At 46.1% G+C, this 25035-nt stretch overlaps 1 protein-coding gene across 1 annotated transcript in view; it reads right to left on the minus strand.

The window, feature by feature from the left end:
• Positions 1-4686: 4686 nt before the first annotated feature.
• DYNC1H1 (dynein cytoplasmic 1 heavy chain 1) overlaps positions 4687-25035 on the minus strand; it is a 74689-nt gene continuing 54340 nt past the window's right edge. The window contains exons 57-78 of the mRNA XM_056852067.1: positions 24050-24203; positions 23240-23386; positions 22812-22962; positions 22381-22634; positions 20444-20578; positions 20227-20321; positions 18592-18766; positions 18176-18251; positions 16460-16620; positions 15051-15162; positions 14896-14956; positions 14578-14701; positions 13227-13340; positions 11660-11830; positions 11243-11460; positions 11018-11121; positions 9858-10069; positions 9438-9591; positions 8530-8672; positions 7439-7607; positions 4937-5064; positions 4687-4831 (exon numbers count right to left, since the gene is read on the minus strand). Of these exons, the coding sequence (XP_056708045.1) occupies positions 4703-4831; positions 4937-5064; positions 7439-7607; positions 8530-8672; positions 9438-9591; positions 9858-10069; positions 11018-11121; positions 11243-11460; positions 11660-11830; positions 13227-13340; positions 14578-14701; positions 14896-14956; positions 15051-15162; positions 16460-16620; positions 18176-18251; positions 18592-18766; positions 20227-20321; positions 20444-20578; positions 22381-22634; positions 22812-22962; positions 23240-23386; positions 24050-24203 (3187 nt within the window). The 3' untranslated portion in view covers positions 4687-4702. The remainder of the gene's footprint in view (positions 4832-4936; positions 5065-7438; positions 7608-8529; positions 8673-9437; positions 9592-9857; positions 10070-11017; positions 11122-11242; positions 11461-11659; positions 11831-13226; positions 13341-14577; positions 14702-14895; positions 14957-15050; positions 15163-16459; positions 16621-18175; positions 18252-18591; positions 18767-20226; positions 20322-20443; positions 20579-22380; positions 22635-22811; positions 22963-23239; positions 23387-24049; positions 24204-25035) is intronic.

The raw sequence follows: 25035 nt of genomic DNA on the forward strand, positions 1-25035 counted from the left end.
TACACAATTGTGTCTCTGGCTTTAGTTCCTGGATCCTTATGATGGGGATTATGAAGAAGTCTCTGGCGCCTCTGACTGTAGTCTAGATTCACTTGCTGAGGCATGTCCCAGGAGGGGGATCTATCTGAAGCATCCCATCCCTGAGGGTCTGACTGTAGAAGAGAACTTCTCTCCAAAACACCAGGAGTCCCTCTTTGCATCACCATACTGGGGAGTCTCTGCAACAGTCACTCATGAGACCGATGGCATGAAGCCAAGAGATAATGTCATGTTCACGGAACCTGCAGTGGAAGATGATGGGAAGGGTTTGTCCTCAAAACTCTCCCAGGAAGCTGAACAGGACGAAACTGAAGTATTATTGCAACCGACAACTGAACCTTCCTGGTTCAGACAACACAATCCTTCCGAATGCAGCAGATTCTCAGAAAATGTTGCTCCGGCTTCCGTACTGCAGCCCATTGTGAGACTGAGTGATAAAAGAGCATGTGAAAGTTCAATAATCAAACGAAAGCAAGGGCAGCCCGTTCTAGAGTGTGCTGGGGAAAAACTAAGAAAGAAATTGCGAGCAACTTGATATACCGATGGGGTAACCTAAGTGTAAATGTAATTGGGGGGGGGGGAGGCTATTGCTGAACTGGTGCTATCTGCTGGAAATGGGCCATTGCTTGCAGATCCTTAGTCCTCACAACATTGGTTGAACATTAAAAACTGCTTTGTGCTGCATTTCTTCCTCTTCTGTTAGAGTATGATTCAAAACATACAGTGTAAATGCATTCTGCGAACCTGAACTTAATGGATAAATTATTTGGGGAGGGGCCATGACTCAGTGGTAGAGCATCTGCTTGGCATGCAGAAGGTCCCAGGTTCAATCCCTGGCATCTCCACTTAAAGGGGCCAGGCAAGCAGGTGATGTGAAAGACCTCAACCTGAGACCCTGGAGAGCCTCTGCCAGCCTTAGACAATACTGACTTTGATGGACCAAGGGTCTGATTCGGTATACGGCAGCTTCATGTGTACTTGGATCCCCTGGGGAGGGGGTAAACTCAAGGAGGACTGGGCTACTCGGCCCACACTTCCCCACTGGCCTGAGAGTAAGGCTGGTGGCCCATTAAATCCTACTATTGAGGACCTCCCAGGAAAGAGTGCTGTGAACTTTGTGAATGCCTCATTTCACAACTTACTATTTAGTTGCACATACAGGTATGACATCTGTTCATTTTTGGTATTCTTGACTTATAGTGTAACCTTTTTTGCGGGGGGAGAGAGGTGCATACAAAACCAGGCCTTCTAGAGCCAACCTATGCAATTTTTAACATGCCAAACTTGACAACTGTTTGCTTTTGCTGTTGACTCAGTACCTTCCCAGACACGCCCTGTTACCCGACTCCTCCCAGGTTGGAAATTGTTTTTCTTCTTCGTAATGACTCACCTTTAAACCGTCTGTCCAAGCCCTGACCTGGATGGCCCAGGCTAGCCTGATCTCGTCAGATCTCAGAAGCTAAGCAGGGTCAGCCCTGGTTAGTATTTGGATGGGAGACCACCAAGGAAGACTAGGGTCGCTGTGCAGAGGAAGGCACTGGCAAACCACCTCTGTTAGTCTCTTGCCATGAAAACCCCAAAAGGGGTCGCCATAATTCGGCTGCGACTTGACGGCACTTTACACACACACACCAAGCTGTGTCACTGAGGCACACATCTGGAGGCAAGAACTTACATGTATCTTTGCAAGCTCACTTTACTGGTGACTGGGGAATATTTCTCTGCTTCAGTTAATGTACATTACCATGACTGATTTTATGCCCTCTTCCCAGGGGTGATAGAAAACAGTGGTAACCATCCTTTCTACATTACTCAGCTGGCTTCTGAAAAGATTGTGTGGGGGACAGCTTTTTCCTTCCTTCAATAGGGCACCTAGTGTTCCAGCACAGGTATGCACAGGTTTGTAAATTGAACACTAATATTGACAGCTTTCCCTTGTCAGTTCCAGAGACAAATGGTAGCAGCTACGTCCCCAAAGTCATGCAGAGGCAAGAATAAATAGCCACATACTTCCATATGAGGGACGTTATTCTGACTTTCCTGCAATAAGTTCAGTGTAGCGAATATCATTTTTCTTTCCTCTATTTTATCCTCGCTGCCTGTGAGGTGAGCTGGACGTATCATTGGTCCCTTCTTACCCAGTAAGTTAGACGATAGGGAAGGCTTTGAAGCCGGGCTGCCCTAGTTTTAATCAGACACTGAAGCCATTTATGCAGGGGAAATTTGCACTGTGTTTGCTGCTCCCTTAATACAGTTTTCTAAACCGAATTCTCTAAACCCTATGCATGGAGGCTTATTGGCCCGGAGAAATTCCAGAAGTACCAGGAATAAATTCCTGCAATGAAGAAGTCAAGGGCTAAAATGTGGACCCTCAAGAGTCCCTCCCCTCTGAAAACGCTACTCTGTAATTGGATGTCTCTCCCGTCACAGGGAAATACGTCACCAGCCCCGTCAGTTGGTGCTGGCTTCCCTGCCTACCCCTCCCTCAGTTTCAGCACTTTCACAGTAATTGTGGCACCTTGGGTATTGTGTGTTCCTATCACAGCTTTTCATAGACGGTTTGGGGTGAGGCTGAGCCTGCGTACCTGCGTTCCTTGGCCAGGGGACCCTTGTAAGTGGTCTTGGGGGTTAGGCTGCCTCGGCAACATGCCCAGCTTGGGGGCTGTTGCCTGGCTCTAGCCATCAGGGGGCAAGGGAACTCCGCAGAGGCTCACACCCAAGCAGAATCCACGGACTTGCCATTCCTGTGGTTTCCACCAGCAGGTGGAGCGGGGGTGAGGGCAGGTGCCACTGGCTAACAGGTGGATCTCCCGATGCTGTGCCAAATGTTGCTGGGATTGTACTCAATAAAAACTGTGGCCTATTTTCCTCCAGTGAGGTGTCTGTGGCCTATCTCCCCACTCCCACCCAGCCCTGGGGGCACGAGTCATTGTACCAAATGCCATTTCCTACCTTCAACACCCATGAAAAATCCTCTTAAGTTAGACCCCACTGGTTATGTTCTCCCAGTTAAAAGGCTTGTGTGTGTGCGTTTTCTGTCAAGTCGCTTCCGACTCATGGCGACCCTATGAATCAGTCTTCCAAAATGTCCTATCTTTGACAGCCTTGCTCAGATCTTGCAAATTGAGGGCTGTGGCTTCCTTTATTGAGTCAATCCATCTCTTGTTGGGTCTTCCTCTTTTCCTGCTGCCCTCAACTTTTCCTAGCATGATGGTCTTTTCCAGTGACTCTTGTCTTCTCATAATGTGACCAAAATACGACAGCCTCAGCTTAGTCATTTTAGCTTCTAGGGTCAGTTCAGGCTTCATTTGATCTATAACCCACTGATTGTTTTTTTTGGGCAGTCCATGGTATCTGTAAGACTCTCCTCCAACACATTTCAAAGGAATCTACTTTCTTCCTATCAGCTTGCTTCAACGTCCAGCTTTCACACCCATACATAGTAATAGGGAATATGATGGCATGAATTAACTTAATCTTGGTGGCCAGTGACACATCCTTACACTTCAGAATCTTTTCTAGCTCCTTCATGGCTGTCCTTCCCAGTCTGTCGTCTCCTGATTTCTTGGCTGCAGTCCCCCTTTTGGTTGATGATGGAGCCAAGGAACAGAAAGCCGTCAACCATTTCAATTTCCTCATTGTCAACCTTAAAGTTGTGCAATCCTCCTGAAGTCATTACTTTTGTAAAAGGCTTACATGAATTTATTTAATAACATTTAGAAGGAGACGATGCCCTGAACTGGATAGCCTGATCTCATCAGATCTCAGAAGCTAAGCAGGGTCGGCCCTGGCAAGTATTGGATGGCATACTTTCAAGGAATACCAAGGTCACTATGCAGAGGCAGGCAATGGAAAACCTTACCTCTGAATGTATCTTGCCTTGAAAACCTCACCAGGGGCTGTCATAAATCAGATGTGACTTAATAATCCCCCCCCCCAAAAAAAAAACACAAAAGAAAGAAAAAGACGGAGGGGGGGAGGATGGGGAGATAATTCTACAGAGGTAGAAAAAGCTACAAGGCTGTAAGAATACAATTGGCTGTGGCACAAAAAGTCAATGTTGTTTTAGATTATATCAAACGACCACTACAAATGAGCATCTATAATTAGCTCTGTATTGGAATACTGCAGAAAAAGACTGCTAGTAGGGTGTAGTGGTTAGTGGTGGATGGGTAAGACAGACAGGATCCCAAGGTAATTAACCCAGTTTCTCTCCTGGACTATTTTCCCAACTGCCTCTTGCTACCTTGCTCTCACAGATGGCCTAATTGCACGGTATATAGTTTGTTCCTTTTGGAGAACCAACAAACACTGATCCTCCCCCCCAAAAAACCACCCATCACTCCCTGCCCAAGGTTTAAGCAACCCTCCATTTAATAGTCTGAAAAAGCTTTGTTTTTGCCCCACAAAACTGAGCTGTGCAACTGTAAAGACACAAAGGCAGGAATTGTGCATTAAAGTTTTATTTCATGTAAAAGCAAATCCAATGCATTTCTCTAGAACCATCTAAAACCTATCCTTCCAACCGTTTGTCATTTTCAACTCATCTATCCTGCTTAACTCTGCGCAACCATCTGACAACCACACGCCCTTCCGTGTTAAACTAACGCTCTAGAACTGGAATACAGACATGTATTTTTACTGCTATTATGTATTAAGCTTTTTATTCAGTACACAGAACAGCCACGCCACGTTCATAGAAGCTCCGAGGATCTTCCTTGGTTGCGATTTCAAAGTCGACCGTGAAAATCAGATCAGCGCGAGTGAAGTTCAGGTAAACCGGAAGAGTCACCTGAAAAGCAAGCAGATCCACAGGATGGTTAGCGGGAGGCCCACAGGAAGAAGAGAGCAGGAAACCTGAGCGCAAGAAGCATGGGACTAAACAGGCAAATCTTACCACGTTAGCCTTTTTATCAGCGTTGGTCTGCTTGATCCAACGCAGCTGAGTTATGGGCAAAACTGTTGAAATTGCATTGGAGAGGGACAGTTTGTTGTTGTTGCAAGTAGCCCCTTGAAGCTTCAGACCTGAGTTGGGAAGAGAAAAAGGTGTTTAAAAGCCTCGCTGAAGTACACACAAGGAGGGCGAGGAGGAAGAAGAGGAAGAAGAAGAGTTGGTTTTTATATGCCGGCTTTCTCTACCACTTAAGAAAGAATCAAACCAGCTTACAATCTCCTTCCCATCCCCTCCCCACAACAGACACCCTGTGAGGTAGGTGAGGCTGAGACAGTGTGACTAGCCTAAGGTCACACAGCTGGCTTCATGTGCAGGAGTGAGGGAACAAATCCAGTTCACCAGATTAGCCTCCACCGCTCATGTGGAGGCGTGGGGTATCAAACCCGGTTCTCCAGCTCAGAGTTCACCGCGCCAAATCACCACTGTTAACCACTACACCACACTGGTTCTCCACACCACGGTGGCTCTTCCTGTTTGCTATTTAAGGGGCGGCGACCCAGGCTGACTGCCCCAAAAGACGACTATGAAGCTGATGAGGTCCCTGCAGGCAGCTTAGATTTCATAGGCACAGCAGCCAGATACAATCAGATTTTTTTTTTTAATTCCTGATGATGGGCTGATCTTAGCAGATACCATCAAAAGCAAGTGCGGCTGAATATCGTTCAACCACAAACATAAAGGAGCTGCAGATATAGCTTCTAGCAAATATTCTGTGCGAGTCCTGCAAGTTCTCATACTGCTCAAAACCCAACCATTCAGAATGCCAGCTCCACCTTAAACACCGGTGGGTTTGGCAGAAGCTACAGTTCAGGGTTGGGCTCGAGGAACCTGTCTGGTTCCCTGCTCTGCAGGCTTCACCTTAATCTGGGTGTTAGACTTTATGGCTTGGATCCCTGCAGTGAATCTCCGCTGATGGAAGAGATTTTCCCCAGCAGAGTGGGACTTCCTTGCCTGCCGCCTCTCGCTGCAAGCCCAAAATGCCCCCCCAAATGTTGCTTCTGGGACCCCCCCCCCAAAAAAAAACAGCACGAGGGGAGAGTCTGATATCTGCTGTGTGTGTGTGTGGGGGGTGATCAGGAAAAATTACCCTCTCCCATCAGTGGACATTCTCTGTTATTTAGAATTGGAGGAACTTTTTATTGCGTTGTGTTGCTTACTGTTGAAGCATCACCATGTCAGATGTAACCGTTGCTGCCGTAGCTTTTAGCAAATATGGCTTCCCATACTGCCCCACTTTCTGAGGTGCAGAGTTCAGATATTTACTGACTGAAGGACAACAATTAGTCTTAAGAATTTTGGCTAGCTCAGGAAGTGAAATTCTTCTGTGCCCTCGCACAGACTGAGTTGGATCCAGTTTTCTGCTCATGCAAGTTACTTTTGCCTGAGGAACAAAACATTCCTGCCTCCTCTTCTCCCAATTCTCTGCCCCCCCCCCCCAATGCTGCTTCTGGGGAATTAGGGGACCATTAGGAACAGCATGATAGGTGAAGCACGATAATGTGGAAGTTACCCCACATGTTCCATCAGCAGAAAAATTTAGTTTGGATCCAACTGTAATGCATCCACGCCTGTATTTTCAGTGCAATCCTCCTCTACAGAGAGAGAGCTCCAGAAGTATATACAGACTGTTGTGCTGTTAAGAAGTTTTGTCTTTGGGTCAGCTCACATTCACACCTTCCAGTCATCAATCCTTGAAAACAGGCCACCAATATAACCAGGGAAGGGTGGCATGTCAAGAAGATGGCATCCAACACCTGTCAGGTTGCCATACCTGGTCTGTCAGCTGGTGAGCCTCCTGCCCCCCCCCCCCGAGTTACCAAATTCCCAGGTTTATATTTTCTTTTATCAGATTTATATCCTGACCTTTTCTGGGCAGAAGCCCAGCTCAGGGCAGCTATATATATATTCCAGTTCAACACAACAAGTCGTTCTAGGCCAAGATGAATCATCATTTGTTTCAGTGCTATTGAACTGGTAGGCCATTTAATTTTACTTGGCAAACCACCTTGCTATTGAGCATTTCATATAATGGGTCCCCCCCAATGTGTGTGTGTTAAGTACCGTCAAGTCACTTTCGACTCATGGGAACCCTATGAATCAGTGTCCTCCAAAATGTCCCTATCTTTGACAGCCTTGCTCAGGTCTTGCAAATTGAGGGCTGTGGCTTCCTTTATAGAGTCAATCCATCTTTTGTTGGGTCTTCCTCTTTTCCTGCTGCCCTCAACGTTTCCTAGCATGACTGTCTTTTCTAGTGACTCCTGTCTTCTCACAATGTGACCAAAATACGATAGCCTCAGTTTAGTCAATTTAGCTTCTAGGGTCAGTTCAGGCTTGATTTGATCTATAACCCACTGATTTGTTTTTTGGCAGCCCCCCACCCCAATAGCAATTTGGTAACTTCCCAGCATGAGCTTTACCACCCTTGATATCGCTGATGCCACCAACCTGTCACTCCAAAACTGCAGGCATCTAGTACTGCGTTCTGAGTGGTTGTCACATTGACCTCCAGGCAGAGTTCTTCAAGGGACCAGCTGTTTGCCTGAGCCACATACTGTCTTGTAGCGGTGATGTAGGCCTCGGGCACGAAGAGGCCTCCCAAGCACACATGGATATTCTGTCAAGAAGGAAACACACAACTCCGTCGTTTGATGCTCCTTTGGACAATACAATCAGCACCAGAGACCTGTAGCCACAGATGCAGCTGGCTCCCCTTCCTGACTTCTCTCACCTTGTCCTCATTTGCTTTCCCCACCCCTCAGGCTTCCTTCTGTTGTTCTCAAGCGCCTGCCCTTCTCATCCAACTGCCTCTTGGGCCCCACGGCTTTCCTGGGACATGGGTCCACCTCCTCCTCTCTTTTCAAGTCCTTCAGCTCTACTTCCCTAACCCCTTTGGGATCTAGCAGTAGAAAAGAGTAGGAGTCCAGTCCTAAAGACTAACAAAATTTCTGGCAGGGTATGAGCTGTGGCTCATGAAAGCTCATACCCTGCCAGAAATTTTGTTAGTCTTCAAGGTGCTACTGGACTCCTACTCTTTTCTATTGCTAGTGACAGACTAACACGGCTACCCGTTGTGATCTATCCCCTTTGGGATCTGTTCAACCCGGCAACTGGCAGCCACAGACTAGACTCTCTGGTTTCTCCACTCTCACATCACAAAACCCTTGACTGTGATAACAGGTTTTAAATCGCATCTGCCGGAATGGGACTGAGAAAGATTTCCCACTGCTTTCCCATAAAGAGATTTCGGAGGAACCCTACTGTTCATGCATTACAGTGCTGTGAAAACACCATCCATGAGTTGACTGAATTGTCCCTATATTAAAAAAGCAGTGCTTCAAAGCCCCACTGGGCTGTCAGGGGCAGCAATCTGCCATAGTATTCTCAAGTATTTTGTTTCTCCTGGCTGAACTGGGCAAAGCTCTCCACGAAATGTGTGGCTCAGCCCACAGTTGCTGAGGATGCTTAAGGTCTTCTTGCACAGACATCTTCATGTCAGAAGCTCAACAGCATTAACACAGAACAGCCTTTCAGCCTACCTTAAGTTCTTTGGCTCCACCAGAAGCTGCCGCCTGGGAGATATTCTGGAGCTGCTTAATGCGTTCACTGAAGTCAGACACCCACTGTATCACTGTCATGCCGGCCGGCACCGTGTAGTGAGACCAGCTGTGAGGCAGAATGCCTACAGAGAAAGCATAAGAGGACTCCTTATGTTGTGAACCAGACCATACCATGCCAATCTCAACAGAATGGGTTTCCCCTACTGTTTCTCAACAGTGGCGTTCTGCAGTAATGTGTGTAGATCTTGCCCTTAATGTCACATTTACGTATCAGCAAAAGTGAAACCAAAAGTTCTCAATTGGGTCAGTTGAAGCAGTGCAAACAGCTCACTGGCCTATAATTATTGGCACCCTTGGCTAGTATTTGGATGGGAGATCTCCAAGGAATACCAGGGGTGTGAGGAGGAGGCAGGCAATGGCAAACCACCTCTGAACATCTCTTGCCTTGAAAACCCAACAGGGTCTCCATCAGTCAGCTGTGACTTGATGGCAAAAAAAGAAGAAAAACAGAAGATGATGCTAACTTTCTTTTACAAATGCCCTGCTACAGCCAGAGCTAAATGGCCATTCAAGTTTACAATGAAAGCATCCACAAGTTTGCCATCTTTTCCTTGTTTACAATTAAGTATCAGCAAGTGCAAAGTCTATAGGTCTTTTCTATACAAGGTGGGAAATGTGATAAGGCTACCATATTCAGCCACTAGAGGGCACTACCTCGAGTTTTGTATCTGACAAATTGGTTTAAAAAGTATGTTAAACCCCCTGCCTCAAGACTCTCGCCTCATTAGATGGTCCATTTTCTACCAGCACTCAGTCGCACCATCTTCTTGCTTCCCTTGTTCGGGAGGTTCACTGTATGTTTTAAATCACTGCACAGAGCAACCCACCTTTCACCAACTCGTTAATAAGGGTCCGCAGATAGTTGGTTTGTTTCTTCTTGCCCTCGCACACTTGAACGACATCTGCCAGATCTTGCCTGACGTCTTGGAGGAGTTTGGCTCCCATCTTCACTTCCCTCTCGAAGAATCTGAACAATGGGTCCTGGATTTGAAACGTGAGAAAATAAATTTAGTTTGCTTAGTGAGAAGGGCACCTGAACGAGACGAGGAAATCTGGAACATCGTCTAGAAGGATAGTTAAACATAACCTGATAGAAAGCTTCTGCCAGGTTTCATCTTTTGCACTAAGCCAAGACTAAGACTGCAGTATAATTCCTAAGCTAAGAAAGCCATTGATCGGATTTTGCATCACACTCTTCCTTACTACTTCTTACCCTAAAATTCCCCAGCCCCTTAGTGGGGTTTTACCTTAATGTTTTCTACAGTACGTTTCAGGTGATTCAGAGTTTGCGGGATAACATGGAGCCAGTTGGAAGCTGTAGTGTGCAGGGTTCGCATCCAGGCTGGGCGGCCATCCGAGGTGGAGTCTGTTCGCGCCTTCTTCTCAGTTTCTGCATAGGCCAAATCGTCTTCATCTTCCAACATTTGCATTTTCAGCATTTTGCTGATCATGTCGATACCTAAAAGTGAACAAAAGTGACATGAAACAAGCTTTGGATGCCAAGCTGAAGCTGTTTTTAGAATACGATGGATAGCCTGGCCATTTAAAAATAATTGCTAAGATTCAGGGATGATTTGTAACCTCTCTCTAAGCAAAAACTGAAAGCCCTGTATAGCCTTTTCAGGGTTCATGATCTCTTACGGTACAGGGATAAATGCGACGTTCACCTACTCATCCTCCAACACCACGTATGGGCTTATTAAATGGGCCTTTTTTAGTTCAACTCCGCACGCCATCTCTTTTTGGATTTGGCCCCCTATATGTCCATAAGATTTCCACAGCTTTCATTGCCCCATTTTGTGTTATCTGATTGCAGTAGCTCCAGTCAATAAAAATTCATCCCATTTTAAAGACGTCCTGCAACACCTTAAAGCTGTCCTTTCGAAAGTTTCAAATCAAGCATGAGAAATAAATCAAGTTCTTGTTGTTTTTTTAAGTGTTAATGAAAACGTAGAGTGTTGGGTGGGTTGGATCAGCCTGCTGACCCTAAGCCCTCTGTTCCCTCTCTTCAAGCAGGATCCTCACCAGGTTCAATCCATGCCATGTCTGAACCACCTCCAATCAATTTACTGGTAAATGACACAAGGCAACCTCTTACTGAGGCTAATTTGGACCAGTTAGGGGCACGAGAGCCGTGGCCTTTTCTGCATGCCCTTCCGCCCTCTGGGCCTTCTGTAGATTCCTTCACTCAGGCATCCATCATTCATAAGGTGGTTAAACCAGTGATGATCTGGGAGGTACAGGGGTTGCTGATGAATGACTCTCTAACCCTAGAAGGAGTTTTGTGTACTCCCCTGGAATGCAGGTGTATGGGGTTCCAAGGGCAAATCCCCTGAGCGGTGTAAAATGTTTTATGTATCTGATTGTAATCTACCGCAACAGAAGTAGAGCGAGGTAACATTTTTACCCTGTGTGGTGAGAAGAACTTTCTCTGCGTTGTTTGGCAAGCCCAGCCAGGATGGGGTCTGGGTGTCCGGCAGCAGCTCCACCCACTGGACAAATTCTTCACGCCTGTCAAGTCACAACACCAGGGAACGATAAAGTCATCGTGAAGACATTGCTAAGTCTGCAAGACCTGCTTTTGCGAGCCAGTGCAGCCTGCCCTTCCTTATAAAAGGGAAACGTTAAATACCTGATTCCGTCTGGCATCTGAATGTCTTTATGTCCATCCACCTTACAAGCCAACTTGAATTCGCTGTCAAAGCTCCGAGTGGTGAACAGGCGCTCCAGGAAAGTGTTCAGCAAGCGCTGGTCAAACTCATTATCGATACGGCCACCGTAAATCGACTGGGCCATCAGAGTCTTCAGAGCAGACCAGGGGATCTTGTCGGGTGAGATGTTCTGACGGCCCTGGAGATGCAGGCAGCTTTTGTTGTCAGGAGAGATGGTAAAGACTACAAGAACGTTTACTACAAGGGGTTTTCTGCTCGTGTGTTTTGGCTGCTCGCTAAATTAACAGTATTGAGAAGCCAAGCTACCCTTTATCTCAAGAATGCCAGACATGTTCTTCTTACACAGAGGTAAAGGGGACACATTTGCTATTACTTGCCTTAGCCGTGTCATCTAGCCACGTATCTACAGTATCGCACGCAGATCTCAGATCCGATTCACCAAATTCGTATTTTTTCGACCAGCCCAGAGGAGCGTATCGCAGACGCTCTTGAATGATGGCATGGAACCATGCAAGGAGGAAATAGAGGCGAGCACGCTCATTTGGTGACTAGACAGGAAAAAAACAAAAGTTTACTCTTTCACACTGCATGCAGTGAGTCCAAGTGAGTCCACCCCCAGATCCCCGTTCACAAGGAGGAAACCCACAACCTTACTCTACTTTTTTTTTTTAAAATGTTGTTTCAGTCTTAAAGGAAGCAAATTTATAAAACAGGCACAGCCAATGTATTGCATATGAACACCTAGGTAGCACAGAGGGTTCTGTCCTTCACTGGAGTAACTATTTTTGCTGCCTCAGAGATGGTATAAAGAAATAGGGACCGGATGAAGTAGCTGTCAAATGAAGCATCATCTGGGTATGTCACTGAGCACAAAGGTTTTGGTAGCTGCCAGACCTGAGGTCGCTATGCTGTGCTCTCCCTGACTTCGCTTTGTTAGGGGCCTGAGTGTCAGCAACAGGCTAAGGATCAGTGCTTTTCTTTGTGTGCGGCTGTCAACTTCTTTTATGGCTAAGTGGTCCATCAGTGATGCTGATGAGAATGTCAGTGGCACTGCTGCACCAGGATTTTATTTTTTTTCAATTTATACTCCATCCTTTCACATCCAAAGACAGGCTCGGGGGGGGGGGGGAAGCTTCCAACAATAAACACGTACAGTATGTTAAAACATCAATTTAAAATGCAATTTACAACCCATACAGCAGGTTAAAATGGCCGTCCAACTTATACCTAAAGGTAATGGTCCCCCGTGCAAGCACCGGGTCATTCCTGACCCATGGGGTGACATCACATCCCAATGTTTCCTAGGCAGACTGTGTTTACGGGATGGTTTGCCAGTGCCTTCCCAAGTCATCTACACTTTACCCCCAGCAAGCTGGGTACTCATTTTACCAACCTCGGAAGGATGGAAGGCTGAGTCGACGTTGAGCCGGCTACCTGAAACCGACTTCTGTCAGGATCGAACTCAGGTCGTGAGCAGAGCTTGGACTGCAGTACTGCAGCTTACCACTCTACGCCACGGAGCTCTTAACTTATACCTACTACCACAAAAAATTACATTATAATTACGAAGGTGAGGAGCTCATCATATATTATAGACTGAGGACCCAAAGATAACAATTTAAAGCAAAGCAAAGGAAGGGGAGAACGGGGGGGAGACCAATGTAGTGACTGAACCGTCACTGCCTCAACCATATGCCTGGCGGAAACATCTCAATCTTACAGGCCCTGCAGAACTGAGCTAAATTCACAGGGCCTGGGTCTCACCAGACAGAGTGTTCCACCAGGCTGGGGCGAGAGCCGATGAATGACATCCACTGCTGGGCCTTAACCTGAATTAAAACTCTTAATGGATCCCATTACCAAGACGTTTTGGGAGCTGCCAGATGCACTTCTGCAGCTCTGGAACACTGGGCAAGGTCTGCGCAACTACAGCCAAGAGCTTACCTTGCACATTCTGGACACAGGAATGCTGCTAAAAGTTCTCAGCATGTTGGCCTTCACACCAGGTGGCGGCTCAAAGACGAAAATGCGGCCAGCACGTAGCAAGTTCACTGGCACCTGAGCGTGAAATAAGTCACTCCATTATTATTAATATACTCTTTTCATTATACACAAAAGATACTCTTTCCAAGGCTTATATCAACTTAGAAGAAGAAGAGTTGGTTTTTATATGCCAGCTTTCTCTACCACTTAAGGAAGAATCAAACCGGCTTATATCATCTTCTCTTCCCCTCCCCACAACAGACAACCTGTGAGGTAGGTGGGTCTGAAAGAGCTTGAAGAGAGCTGTGACTAGCTGAAGGTCACCCAGCTGGCTTCATGTGTAGGACTGGGGAAACCAACCCGGTTAACCAGATTAGCCTCCGCTGCTCCATGTGAAGGAGTGGGGAATCAAACCCGGTTCTCCAGATTAGAGTCCACCACTCCAAATCACTGCTCTTAACCACTACACCACACTGGCTCAGTATGTCACTAGATTTAAGTAGAATATTTTAACAAGTTTAACTTGAGTGTCATGTGCCTTCATTCTTTCAACAAGGATGGGAGTTATAGATTTAGATCACAGAATTAGCAAACAATACATAAATAATGATTAAATCATGATTAACCTTCCACAGACTAACAGAGAAGAATGGAGAATAAGAAAATCTAGAGAGCCTTGCAAGCTGCCTGAGGTATTTGTGATGATTTCCCAATTACTAAGCTAATGCAACGCTTTCTGAATGCCCAAGAACAATATAACCATGCTACATATTTTCTAACTTTTGCTTCAGTTGGCTTTACTGAAGCAAAGGACATGAATAAAACCATTCAAAGGACATGAATAAAACAGTTAATAAGGAAGGAAGGACTAATAACAACAGTAACCAGAAGTGGATTAGCAAGCATTTTATAATCACATCACATAAAATTTTGATGGTCGGTGAAATATTTAAAACATTCTAGATTTGACTACTTAACAAACCAGGATGGAGCTGTATTTCAAAGGCCTTTTATCAATTTGCTGCTTAGATGTTCCAATGAATTAAAAAAGGGTAACTATATGTCAAATTAGGCGCATGCAATCAATTCTTGATAATTTGAACTTGGTGGAGATTTTGTCCAAGATCAAGAAATCCCAGATCTCAAGATACCATAAATTCTGTGAAACACATTAAAAACAGCAAATTTGGGGAAAGGGCTCAATTCCTGCCTGTTTCAAACATATCCTTGTCAGAGGAACAAGTCTTTCAAAACAGACTTCTACAAAAAGTCTGGATAACGGCTGATTTTGCCAGCAGCAAAAGCCACTTACTTTGGGATTGATTTCCATTGTCAGGAAGAGCCTAAAGCAGGCATGAGGCTGGAGGGAATGAAGTTTCTTCTCCAGCTGCATCAACCACCCGGGGGCTAAGTGGACGTTCTTCAGCATGACCCACCTGAAGCAGAAGGAAAAAACAGGAAGGGGAGAACGAAGCACTTGATTTTGGCTCCTGTAGGAAGGCACTGGCAAACCACCTGTTAAGTCTCTTGCCATGAAAACCCCAAAAGGGGTCGCCATAAGTCGGCTGCAACTTGACGGCACTTTACACACACACAGGGCAGACAGCCCAGCAGACACAACAGAACTCACCTGCCCGATTTCACTGCTGTATTGATGGCCTTGTCCGCTTGGTTAAAACCTTCGGCAGAACCTACAGGCATGAAGTTAGGATTTCGTGTTAGAAGCTGCACATGAACCTTTCACGGTATTTTGAAAAAAATATAGTGACGTGTTTTTTTTTTTACCAATAGCAATGGAAGTTGTCTGTGTATTCTGCTCAGCAGCAAGGTCTTCAACATGACTGCTGGCGTCATAGCCGGGCACTGAGCACATCAACACAGGAGTGTTTGGTTTCACCTAAAATCCATGGGAGAAGAGTGGAGAAGAATCAGTACAGGTGCAAGACAGGTGACTTGGCTTCTACCATCACCCACAACAACATATATCTTTTTTCCCTTCCTTATTAGATTTCTCAAGAAGTTTGTGTTTTGTGCAGTATAAGCACTGAGGGGAACTCTTCCATCTGTTTTGTGTTGCAGGAGAGTTGATTGTCCCTTTTGTTACAAGCACACTCTGGTGGTGGAAAGCGCTGTCAAGTCACAGCTGACTTATGGCAACCTTGTAGGGTTTTCAAGGCAAAAGATGTTCAGAGGTAATTTGCCACTGTCTGCCTCCATGTGGGCTGAGAGTTTGGAGAGAACTGTGACTAGACCAAGGTCGCCCAGCAGGCTTCATGTGGAGGAACGGGGAATCGAATCCAGTTCTCTAGATTAGTCTGTGGCTCTTAACCACTGCACCATGCATTTGCAAAGGCCTTCCTTTTTCTACTTCCCATGTTCCAGGACAATCCCTTATATCTACAATGGAGGCCGCGGAGACAGAATAAAGCCCAGATTACCCCCCCCCCCAATGTATACTGGAACTCCATAAATATTGGTTTGGCTTACTAGTCAGTCTGTGCGCATGTGCCTGCCAACTATTCCCAAGACCCAGGTGGGGCAAAAGAGTCAAGGATCTCCCCCCTCATTTATGTTGGGTTACAAAGACATTAAGAATGATAAGAATGTAAGAAAGGCCACGCTGGATCAGACCAAGGTCCATCAAGTCCAGCAGTCTGTTCACACTGTGGCCAACCAGGTGCCTCTAGGAAGCCTGCAAACAAGACAACCGCAGCAGCATTATCCTGCCTGTGTTCCAATGCACCTAATATAATAGGCATGCTCCTCTGATTCTGGAGAGAATAGGAATGAACATAAGAAAGGCCATGCTGAATCAGACCAAGGTCCACAGAGTCCAGCAGGATGTTCACACAGTGGCCAACCAGGCGCCTCTAGGAAGCCCACAAACAAGACGACTGCAGCAGCATTGCCCTGCTTGTGTTCCAAAGCACCTAATATAATAGGCATGCTTCTTTGGTACTGGAGAGAATCATGCAAGTGTGGAACAGGAGGAGAACTCAGGGGAGGGAAGGTGTGGTGCTGGGTGTAATTCAAAGGCAGTTCCTCCTGATGAACTGACATGAGGATGCCTTGGCCAATGCGGACTTACATGTCACAATCTCTGTTCCAAGCCTTCTATCAGAAGCTGAAGCAGCACAACCTGAAGGGCCACCTGTGACAGCTTCACCCGGCGTGCTACAGAAAGGCCTACTTGCCTCAGTGTCTACGATGTGCGCCAGATCCAAGGGCTGCTCCATAATGGACATGAAGCTTTCGCCGAGGTTTGTTGAAACGAACTGGTGCGCCATGGCCAGGAGACGGTCAGGACGGAAAGCCTGGATCAGAAGCAGGCGGTGGACAGCCTGCCCGATGGGTGCTGGCAAGGAAGGAAGGGCGGGGCAGTTAGAACTTGGATTTGAAGCAGCAAAGTTGCTGACTGCTTGGCTCCCACTACCCCTTTCCCAATTTAATGTTAAAGCAAGAAGTTTCCATTTAGGTTTTACAAACATTATGGTGGTGGAAAGTGCTGTCAAGTCGCAGCTGACTTATGGTGACTCTGTAGGGTTTTCAAGGCAAGAGATGCTCAGAGGTGGTTTTACCACTGCCTGCCTCTGCAACATGACCCTGGTGTTCCTTGGAGGTCTCCCCTCCAAATACTAGCCAGGACCGACCCTGCTAAGCTTCTGAGATCGGGTTATCCAGGTCAGGGCTACAAACATTATAGCACATTTTCATCCACTCCAGGGCAACTTATTAGAACAGGTGCAGTTTGGGTCATACGTATCTTGGATGCAGCTGTTGGATAAAAGGAATTTGTAACCTGCACCTGGGACCATTTTTATGGAGGACTATCATAGAATCATAGAGTTAGAAGAGACCACCAGGGTCATCTAGTCCAACCCTCTGCACAATGCAGGAAACTGACAACTACCTCCCCGCCCCTGCCACCCCAGTGACCCCTACTCCATGCCAACAAGATGGCCAAGATGCCCTTCCTCTCATGACCTGCCTAAGGTCATAGAATCAGCATTGCTGACTAAGGGGCCGTGCGTCTTGCAGGTAAGGACTGAGGGGACAGTTGCCCCCACATGCTGCTCCTGGAATCCACACCTTTCCTTGCCCTCTAACAGTGATGGGGCTGGCCCAGGAACCATCTTCTGCTGTGCCGGTTATGGGCCTGGCAGCCAACTCACGACTACATTGGCTGAACTGCAATCTCGCGTATACCTTTAGATTATAATTAGCCTTTCCAGCAGAAGAGACACATGTGACAGAGCCCGTGTGGGAGAGCGCTTTCAAATGTGACAGTCATGGTTGCCAAGGAACAGCTAGCTGCCAGTCAGGTGAGAGGAAGACTTCCTGGCTACCCTGCCCACCCCTTGCTTATTAATATAAGGTTTCTATTTCAGTGCTCAAAACAGAAAGAAGACGAGTTGGATTTTATATGCCGACTTTCTCTACCTCTTAAGGAGTAATCAAACCGGCTCAGTCACCTTCCCTCCCCCTCCCCACAACAGACACCCTGCGAGGTAGGTGGGGCTGACAGAGTGTGACTAGCTTAAGGTCACCCAGCTGGCTTCATGTGGAGGAGTGGGGAATCAAACCCAGTTCTCCAGATCCAAGTCCACCCCTCCAAACCATCCCTCTTAACTACTACACCATGCTGCCTCTCCACACCATGAGAGAGCAAATAAAGAGGGACGCTTGAATTATTCCATGCTAGCTTGTTCATGTCAACATGCCTTAAGCGATACAGTAACTGATTTCATCTACTGAAAGTGAACGGAATCTCAGCCCCTCCACTAAATATCTCTCATCACATGGGAGGGCAACATGGAAGAATTATGTGCACTTCCTCACCCTAGGCTGAGATTTCCCCAAGTACTTGAATGTATAAAAATTAATCCTGATAAGGTTCTGGCTGAACTTACTTGCAGGCTTGTCTTCGGTCCAAATATAGGGCACGGTTTGCTCTGGGGAACTGCTATCGAGCCAGATGCAGAATTGCTATCGATCAAGGGCAGGGAAGAGAGTCAGTTCTGATGCAACCAACACATACACCCCCCCTCTTTTTTAATTAGACCGAGAGCTACTGACAATTTCCTGACATGGTGATGACCTCTGCAGTGGGAAGATGATGTGCACAGTCACAGGGATGCATTTTGCTGCCTGGTCTGCAGGTTGGGCTGCAACGACCACCAAGTGCTCAGCGCTGGGGGGGGGGGGCAAAGCACCACGTATGAATTGATGCCAACAAACTAATGCCAGGCCTTGTATAAAAATGTGTCTGTGCATCAAAAAACTGCGTTTTAAGCTCAGTTCCACTATCTTTGATGAATGGACTTACATCATCAGCCTGTACTTTAGAAACCAGGTCCCTGAATGCCGGAAGGCAGCTCAGTCTCATCATGGCTTCCAGCTGCTCCACAGTCAGGCCGCTGATCTTGGGAAGGGATGTGTTGCTGAGGACAATTTCTTTCCCTCTTAAGAAGTGCTGGAATTCTGCATCGTAGGTAGGCTCCCTTCAATTGAAAGTACAAAAGATCGGGTTGAGAACAAACTCCTTCTGCACTTTGTGTTCGAGGACAAATAGTATTCCCAGTTCCTAAATAGCTAAATCAAACTCTTCAGCTGCCTGAATTGTGCAGGAATTGCAGGGGGGGGAATCTAGTCTCAACACTGTACTTGGAAGCAAATGTGCCAGCTGCCATTCACAGCTCACTTTTGTTTTTGGTATGGGAAACCAAGCTGATAATTCATTATGTGAAAATCAACTGGTGGGGGGGGGGGGAATCTTGTTTCTGACTACTTCCCGCACACACACACAGTAAGATCTGGCATTTACAAGTCTTGGAGGCCTGTCACAAACTGAAACACTCTGCAATGCAATTAAGCGCCAGATTTTGTCACGTGGGGTGTCACAACACTAAGAATTCAGTGCACAGAAATGGTGAAGAAGTGAGCTTATGGCAACTTTACTAAATCAAAGCTAATCAGGACTGAAAATTACCCCCCTGTTAACAGGCATGGAGCTGGGGGAAGGAGGATGAAGGGCAGGGAGCGGGTGTCCTGTGCCAAGGCGGAGACAAATGTGCTGGGCAGGACGTGTGGTGGCCAACCCCACAGAAACAGAGAGGGAGAGCAGTGGCCAGACAGGCAGAGTGCACACCAGCTGAGGTTTGGGCAGGTAGCTGCATAGTGGCGCTCCTTCTGCCCATGCCCATGCTTCCCATGCTGGCGCCCCCTCCTTATGTCGGCAGCAAGTACCCCACCTTGAGCGCACACGGGGAAGGGAGGAGGAGGGGCTTTTAACCTTTCAACATCTACTTGGTTTTCCCTGTTCAAAACTGGCTGACCCACTCTGCTATGAGGATTTAAAAGGGCTGCACACTTGGTTTCCCTTTAAAATTTCATCTGTTTTATTAATTTATAGTTTGCCCCTGAGATTCAAGAGGGGGAGTCCAGTTATGAATAGTGAAACTGAACACAGGTTACAGACTTAAATCCCCCTCTGATTTCCCACCATGGCCCTAAAGCAAATTGCAGCATTTTGTGTGTGCGTGTGTTTTGCCATAAAGTCACAGCTGACTTATGGCTACCCTGGGTGGTGTTTACAAAACAAGAGACGTCAGAGGTGGTTTGCCATTGCCTGCCTCTGCATCACACCCCTGGTGTTTCTTGGTGTTTCCCATTCATATATTTGCCAGGGTCGAGGCTGAGAGTGTTCGACTGGCCCAAAGTCACCCAGCAAGTTTCCATAGCAGAATGGGGATTTGAACCTGGGTTTCCCAGATCCTAGTCCCACACCTTAACCACTACATCACACTGGTTCTCAGCGTTTTTAAGATAGCCAAAATGCATTATCTTCATTTTGCCTGTTTTTGCCCTCAACTGGCACCTGGGTTTGGTAGAAGAAATGCTATGCCACAGGGTTTTTTCCAATTTAGCAGTAACCCTAAAGGAATTAGAATTGTACGTTTACCCAATAGTGCCCTTCAGTTTAATCCTTGCCAACAGCATAGCAAAGGTGATGTGATCCTGATGGAGCATACCACGAGCCACTCTATTGAAAGCCACCTATCGATACAAAAATGAGGAAAGGTTAGTAGCTTGGCAGGCAGCCCTCAGTTTTCTGTGAATAATAATAAAAAAACACTTTTGGCACAAGGTTTTTAAAGTATGAAATGCCTCTACTGAACCTGGAAGAGATCCTTTGTGATGATGGAAAGCCGCTGGGTATGGTCAGTAATGCCCTTCAGATTTGGGTTCTCGTACAAGACATTGTGATAAATGTCCAGGAAAAACTGGAGAGAATACTGGTATAAGAAGTGGATCTGAAAAATAAAAAAGTGTGTGTGTGTGTGGGGGAAACCCCAAAACATTGTCAGACAGCAAAGAAGGAAGTAGGGTGTCACTGTATCTATTTATTTATTGATTTATTATAAAGTATTTATTAGCCTCCCCTCTTCATTATGGAGCTTAAGGGTGCTTACAATATTAATAAAATACATAAAATAGATTACATAAAAACATAAAACTAAAATTTACAAATCACAATTTGGGAGTGCTTTAATCAAATGTAATCCTAAATAAAATGACTTCAGCTGCTTCCTGAAGATCAAAAGCAAGGCGGCCAGAAGCACCTCCCTGGGGAGGCTATCCCATAATCATGGTGCTGCCATTAAAAAGGACCTCTTCTCTTGTGCCTATTAGACGAGCTTCCTGTGGTCTTAATTCCCGGGCAGGAACACATGGGAGAAGACGGTCCTTCAGATACCCTGGTTCGAAGTCATGTAGGGCTTTAAAGGTCAAAACTAACACCCCAAATTGGACTCAGGAGCGGATTGGCAGCTAGTGTGATTGCTATAAGATCGGTGGTCACATGCTCCCGATAGCTGGCCCCAACCAGCAGTCTAGCCGCAGCGTTCTGCACTAGCTGCAGCTTCTGAACGCTCTTCAAGGGCAGCCCTAAGTAAAGTGTATTTATACCTACTGGTCATGGACTGAAATAATAAAGACTGACTGACAGCTCTAAATAAGCAGACCTTTAGTGTTAATAGGTACATTTCTGCTTATTTTTAATTATCCTTTTATGAACAGGAACATTAAATAAACTATTTAAATAAAAACCTACCCAAACTGTTAATAAAAGAGGATTATTACCAGCCAGGACTAGTGATATATGGCAGTATATAGAGAGGCTCAGATTCTCCATTTGAAAACCAGCCTTTTCAAGCGGAAAATTATAGTTAGTTTGTCTAATAAGAGGGTATCCTCGTCTTTGTAGAGCTTTTTGCTTGGCTAGATTGAATGCTAACCCTTCTATGGTAATGCAGGGCAGAATTCTGAATATACCATATTCAGACAGGATCTGCCCTTGCTCTTCTGGCTCTATTGACTCATTAGCTCATGCCCTTTTGGAATGCCGCTTTTACAAGGAACTTCGATTGCACTATATTTCCCCCCTTTTAACATACAAATCCAATGCCTCTGTGACTGACATAATGCCTTTTTTACTAAGCGATAAGGACCCCAAGGCTACATTGTCAGTGGCAAGAATTGTTTCAGTCCTTATATCCCTCCAACACTAGATATATGCTGCTCAAAGATCAATTGATCAAGGAGCTTCTAAGGGATAAAAGAAAAGGAATAAAAGGATAAATAAATATCTATTTAACTTCATGACTGTCAAAGGCAAGAGGCTTTTATTTTCAAATAAGAAATAAGTAAAGCATATCACAATGGTCCAGTCTAGATGTGACTAAGGCATAGATTACTGTGGATAGATCTAACCCAGGAAGAGACACGGCAGCTGAAGGCGGGTAAAAGCACTCCACACCACCTTAGCCATGTGGTTTGCTAAGGTGACTGCTGTGTTCAGTAGCACCCCCAAGCTGCAAACCTGGCTTTTCAAGGGGTGAATAACCCAATTCCAAGAGAGGCCTGAAGTCCCTGGTCTGCCATTCTACTAACTCAGAGAACCTCTATCTTGTCAGTATCACATTTCAGCCAGTTCACCCTCATCCAGTCCGCTATTGACTCCAAGCGCAGGTTCTACGCACTGGTTCATCTAGCTAAGATTGGCTAAAAACGTTGTGAGCCAGTAGAGGAGGGAGAGAGAAGCCATTCCCCATACCTGTTTGAGTGACTCCATTGTGAAGTAGATACTGCTACAGGCGGTAGAAAGCGGAAGATACTGCTGAGACACCGTTTCCACTTCTTGCATGACAATGTCCGTTTCCTCTACTTTCCTGGTCACTTCAGCCGCCTCTTTCTTCAGGTTCTCCAGTGTCGTTATAATAGTGTCATCATCCAAGATCCGCCCCTTCACTTCATTGAGGGCTTGCAGAAGAGACTTCTCTAACTGCCGCAAACGCAACTGGAATTCACCTTTAAATATAAACAAAGATGACTTTCAAGTTTAATTCAAGCCAAACAGTACAACAATTGATAGTTATACATCTTTCGTGCTCGCTTTAAGATGTTCTGCCACCGACATATAGTATTAAGTTCATGGCAGCTCTGGCAAACAGATACCCCTCAAGTTTTGACGTCTCCATTCTGTACCTTGAAGTTTGAGGAGATCAGAGCGTTTCTCGTCCACATCTGGTCTTTCTGCTTTCAGCACCTCATTCAGGCACTGGCTCTGCAAGCTACTACGAGTTACGGTGAAGTTGACAAACGTCACGCGGGAACAGAGATCAGGTGGGAACTCAACCTACCAAGACACAACGTAACAGTGTCATCTTTGAGAAAGCACGTTCTTCCCCTTCCAATGGATTGAGCCAGGGGAGTCAAATATAAGGCCTGAGGGCCGGATCTGGCCCCTGAAAGCTCTTATCCGGCCCGTGAGCCAGCCAGCCCCACCCACACTCTCAATCTGGGCTGGTGAGGCATGGCCTGGCCCAACCAGGTGACATTTATGTCATATCCGGCCCTCCTAACAATTAATTTTGACACCCCTGGATTAAGCCATACAAACATTAATTCCTTACTGTTGGGTCCCTGGTAGAGAGGAAAATGACAAAGGATGGCGACAGATCAATATCCTGATCTCCCAGGGTAATAAGAACTCGGCCGCCAGTTCTCCGAACTTCTCGGTTCAGCACAGGATTCAGGACAGGATCGTAGCTCTCCACATCCTGGAAGTTAAGAGAGGGGAAAATATGTCAGCAGAATGCAGGTGAAGTATAACTCTTGAGCTAGTAACCACAACCCACACATGAGCCAGAATCCAAAACGTGACTTTAGGATCCCCAAAAAAAAGTGACCCAAGATGGGCCATCATGCAATTTTACAAACTGCCTCCTTAATTTTAAAAGCAACGTGCTATGCGGCTTCATGGCCACCAACTGCAAATCAGTTTGGTTACTCCTGTATGCCTCTCTTTGGGTTGGATCCAAACTAATTCTGCTAAAGGAAGGCAGAACTTTCCTGCCTCTCCTCCTCCCATCTCAGCCTCTTGATCTCCCTGAAGTGCTGGTCCTGAGGGACAGGAACGGCACAAGGGGCAAATTGGGGATCTGCAGCAGGAATGGAGAATTAGCGGACATTACGCCTCCCCTTCCATTAGCGGAAGATTATGCTGGGTAGTTATACATCTTTGATAGTTATACATTGGTTTCAATAAGGGTTAAGTATGTGAGACTATCTCTGCATCATACAGTTAGAAGCTCAGTCATGGATTGTGTGGACTTTGAACAAATGAACACAACATACAACTGTGTTTGATTTTATTAAGAGGGAAATAACTGGAAACAGGTACTGAGCTGTTAACGGAAAAGAAGCATGCAGCTGCGGCTCACCTGAACAAGCAAAGGATTACCAAACCGCAAGGCGCTCTCCAAGTTCTTCCTGAAAGCATCATCTAAGAAGCTGGTACGAGTTATCTTACGGTCCTTATATTCATTCATGATGAATTCGGTAGCTTGCCCGGAGGGATCGATGATCAGGGGATACCTAAAAAGTATGTCAAATCACTTACAAGGTTAGTCAAGATTTAGGGAGCCCTCAAGAAGGCCCTGACCTGGATGGCCCAAGCTAGCTAGCCTGCTCTCGTCAGAACTTGGAAGCTAAGCAGGGTCAGCCCTGGTTATTATTTGGATGGGAGATCACCAAGGAATACCAGGGTTGCTATGCAGAGGCAGGCAATGGCAAACCACCTCTGTTAATCTCTTGCCTTGAAAACCCCATTACAGGGGTCGCTGTAAGTCGGGTGTGACTTGACGGCACTTTACACACCAAGAAGCTTGCTCAACGTACAATAAAAATGCTTATTTTTAAAATATGGTTTTACAAGTATGTTTATTGAGACTCTAAAGGCTTTCTGTGTGCAGTTTATTATTGCAGTAACAAAGATGGTGGCTCTGGTTAGTTTTCACATCAAAGATGACGGGCTGAATCCAAAAGGACAGCCAGGAGACCTCTGCTGGCGGAACAGACCTTTCCTGCCACTCCCTTTCTGCCGCAGCCCTTTTTAAATCCTGAGCAATTGTGTGGGCATCTGGTAGGACAGGATTGGGCAAAAGTTACTCTATGTGCTTTGTGCATGGAGCCTTGCAACAGTGTGCAGCACCCGTGTCTCACCTTTTTATAGTTTCAGATGGGTAGCCATGTTGGTCCACAGTAGAAGAGAGAGATTAAAGTCCATTAGACCCTTAGAGATCAAGAGGTTTTTCGGGGTATAAGCTTTCAAAAGCCAAAGCGAGTCTGACCAAGGGAGCTTTGACTCTTGAAAGACCTGAAAATCTTGTTGATCTTTAAGGTACTATGGGACTGAAACTTCCTCATG

The sequence above is a fragment of the Euleptes europaea genome, chromosome 6 (assembly GCF_029931775.1).
Source record: "Euleptes europaea isolate rEulEur1 chromosome 6, rEulEur1.hap1, whole genome shotgun sequence".
Lineage (NCBI taxonomy): Eukaryota > Metazoa > Chordata > Lepidosauria > Squamata > Sphaerodactylidae > Euleptes > Euleptes europaea.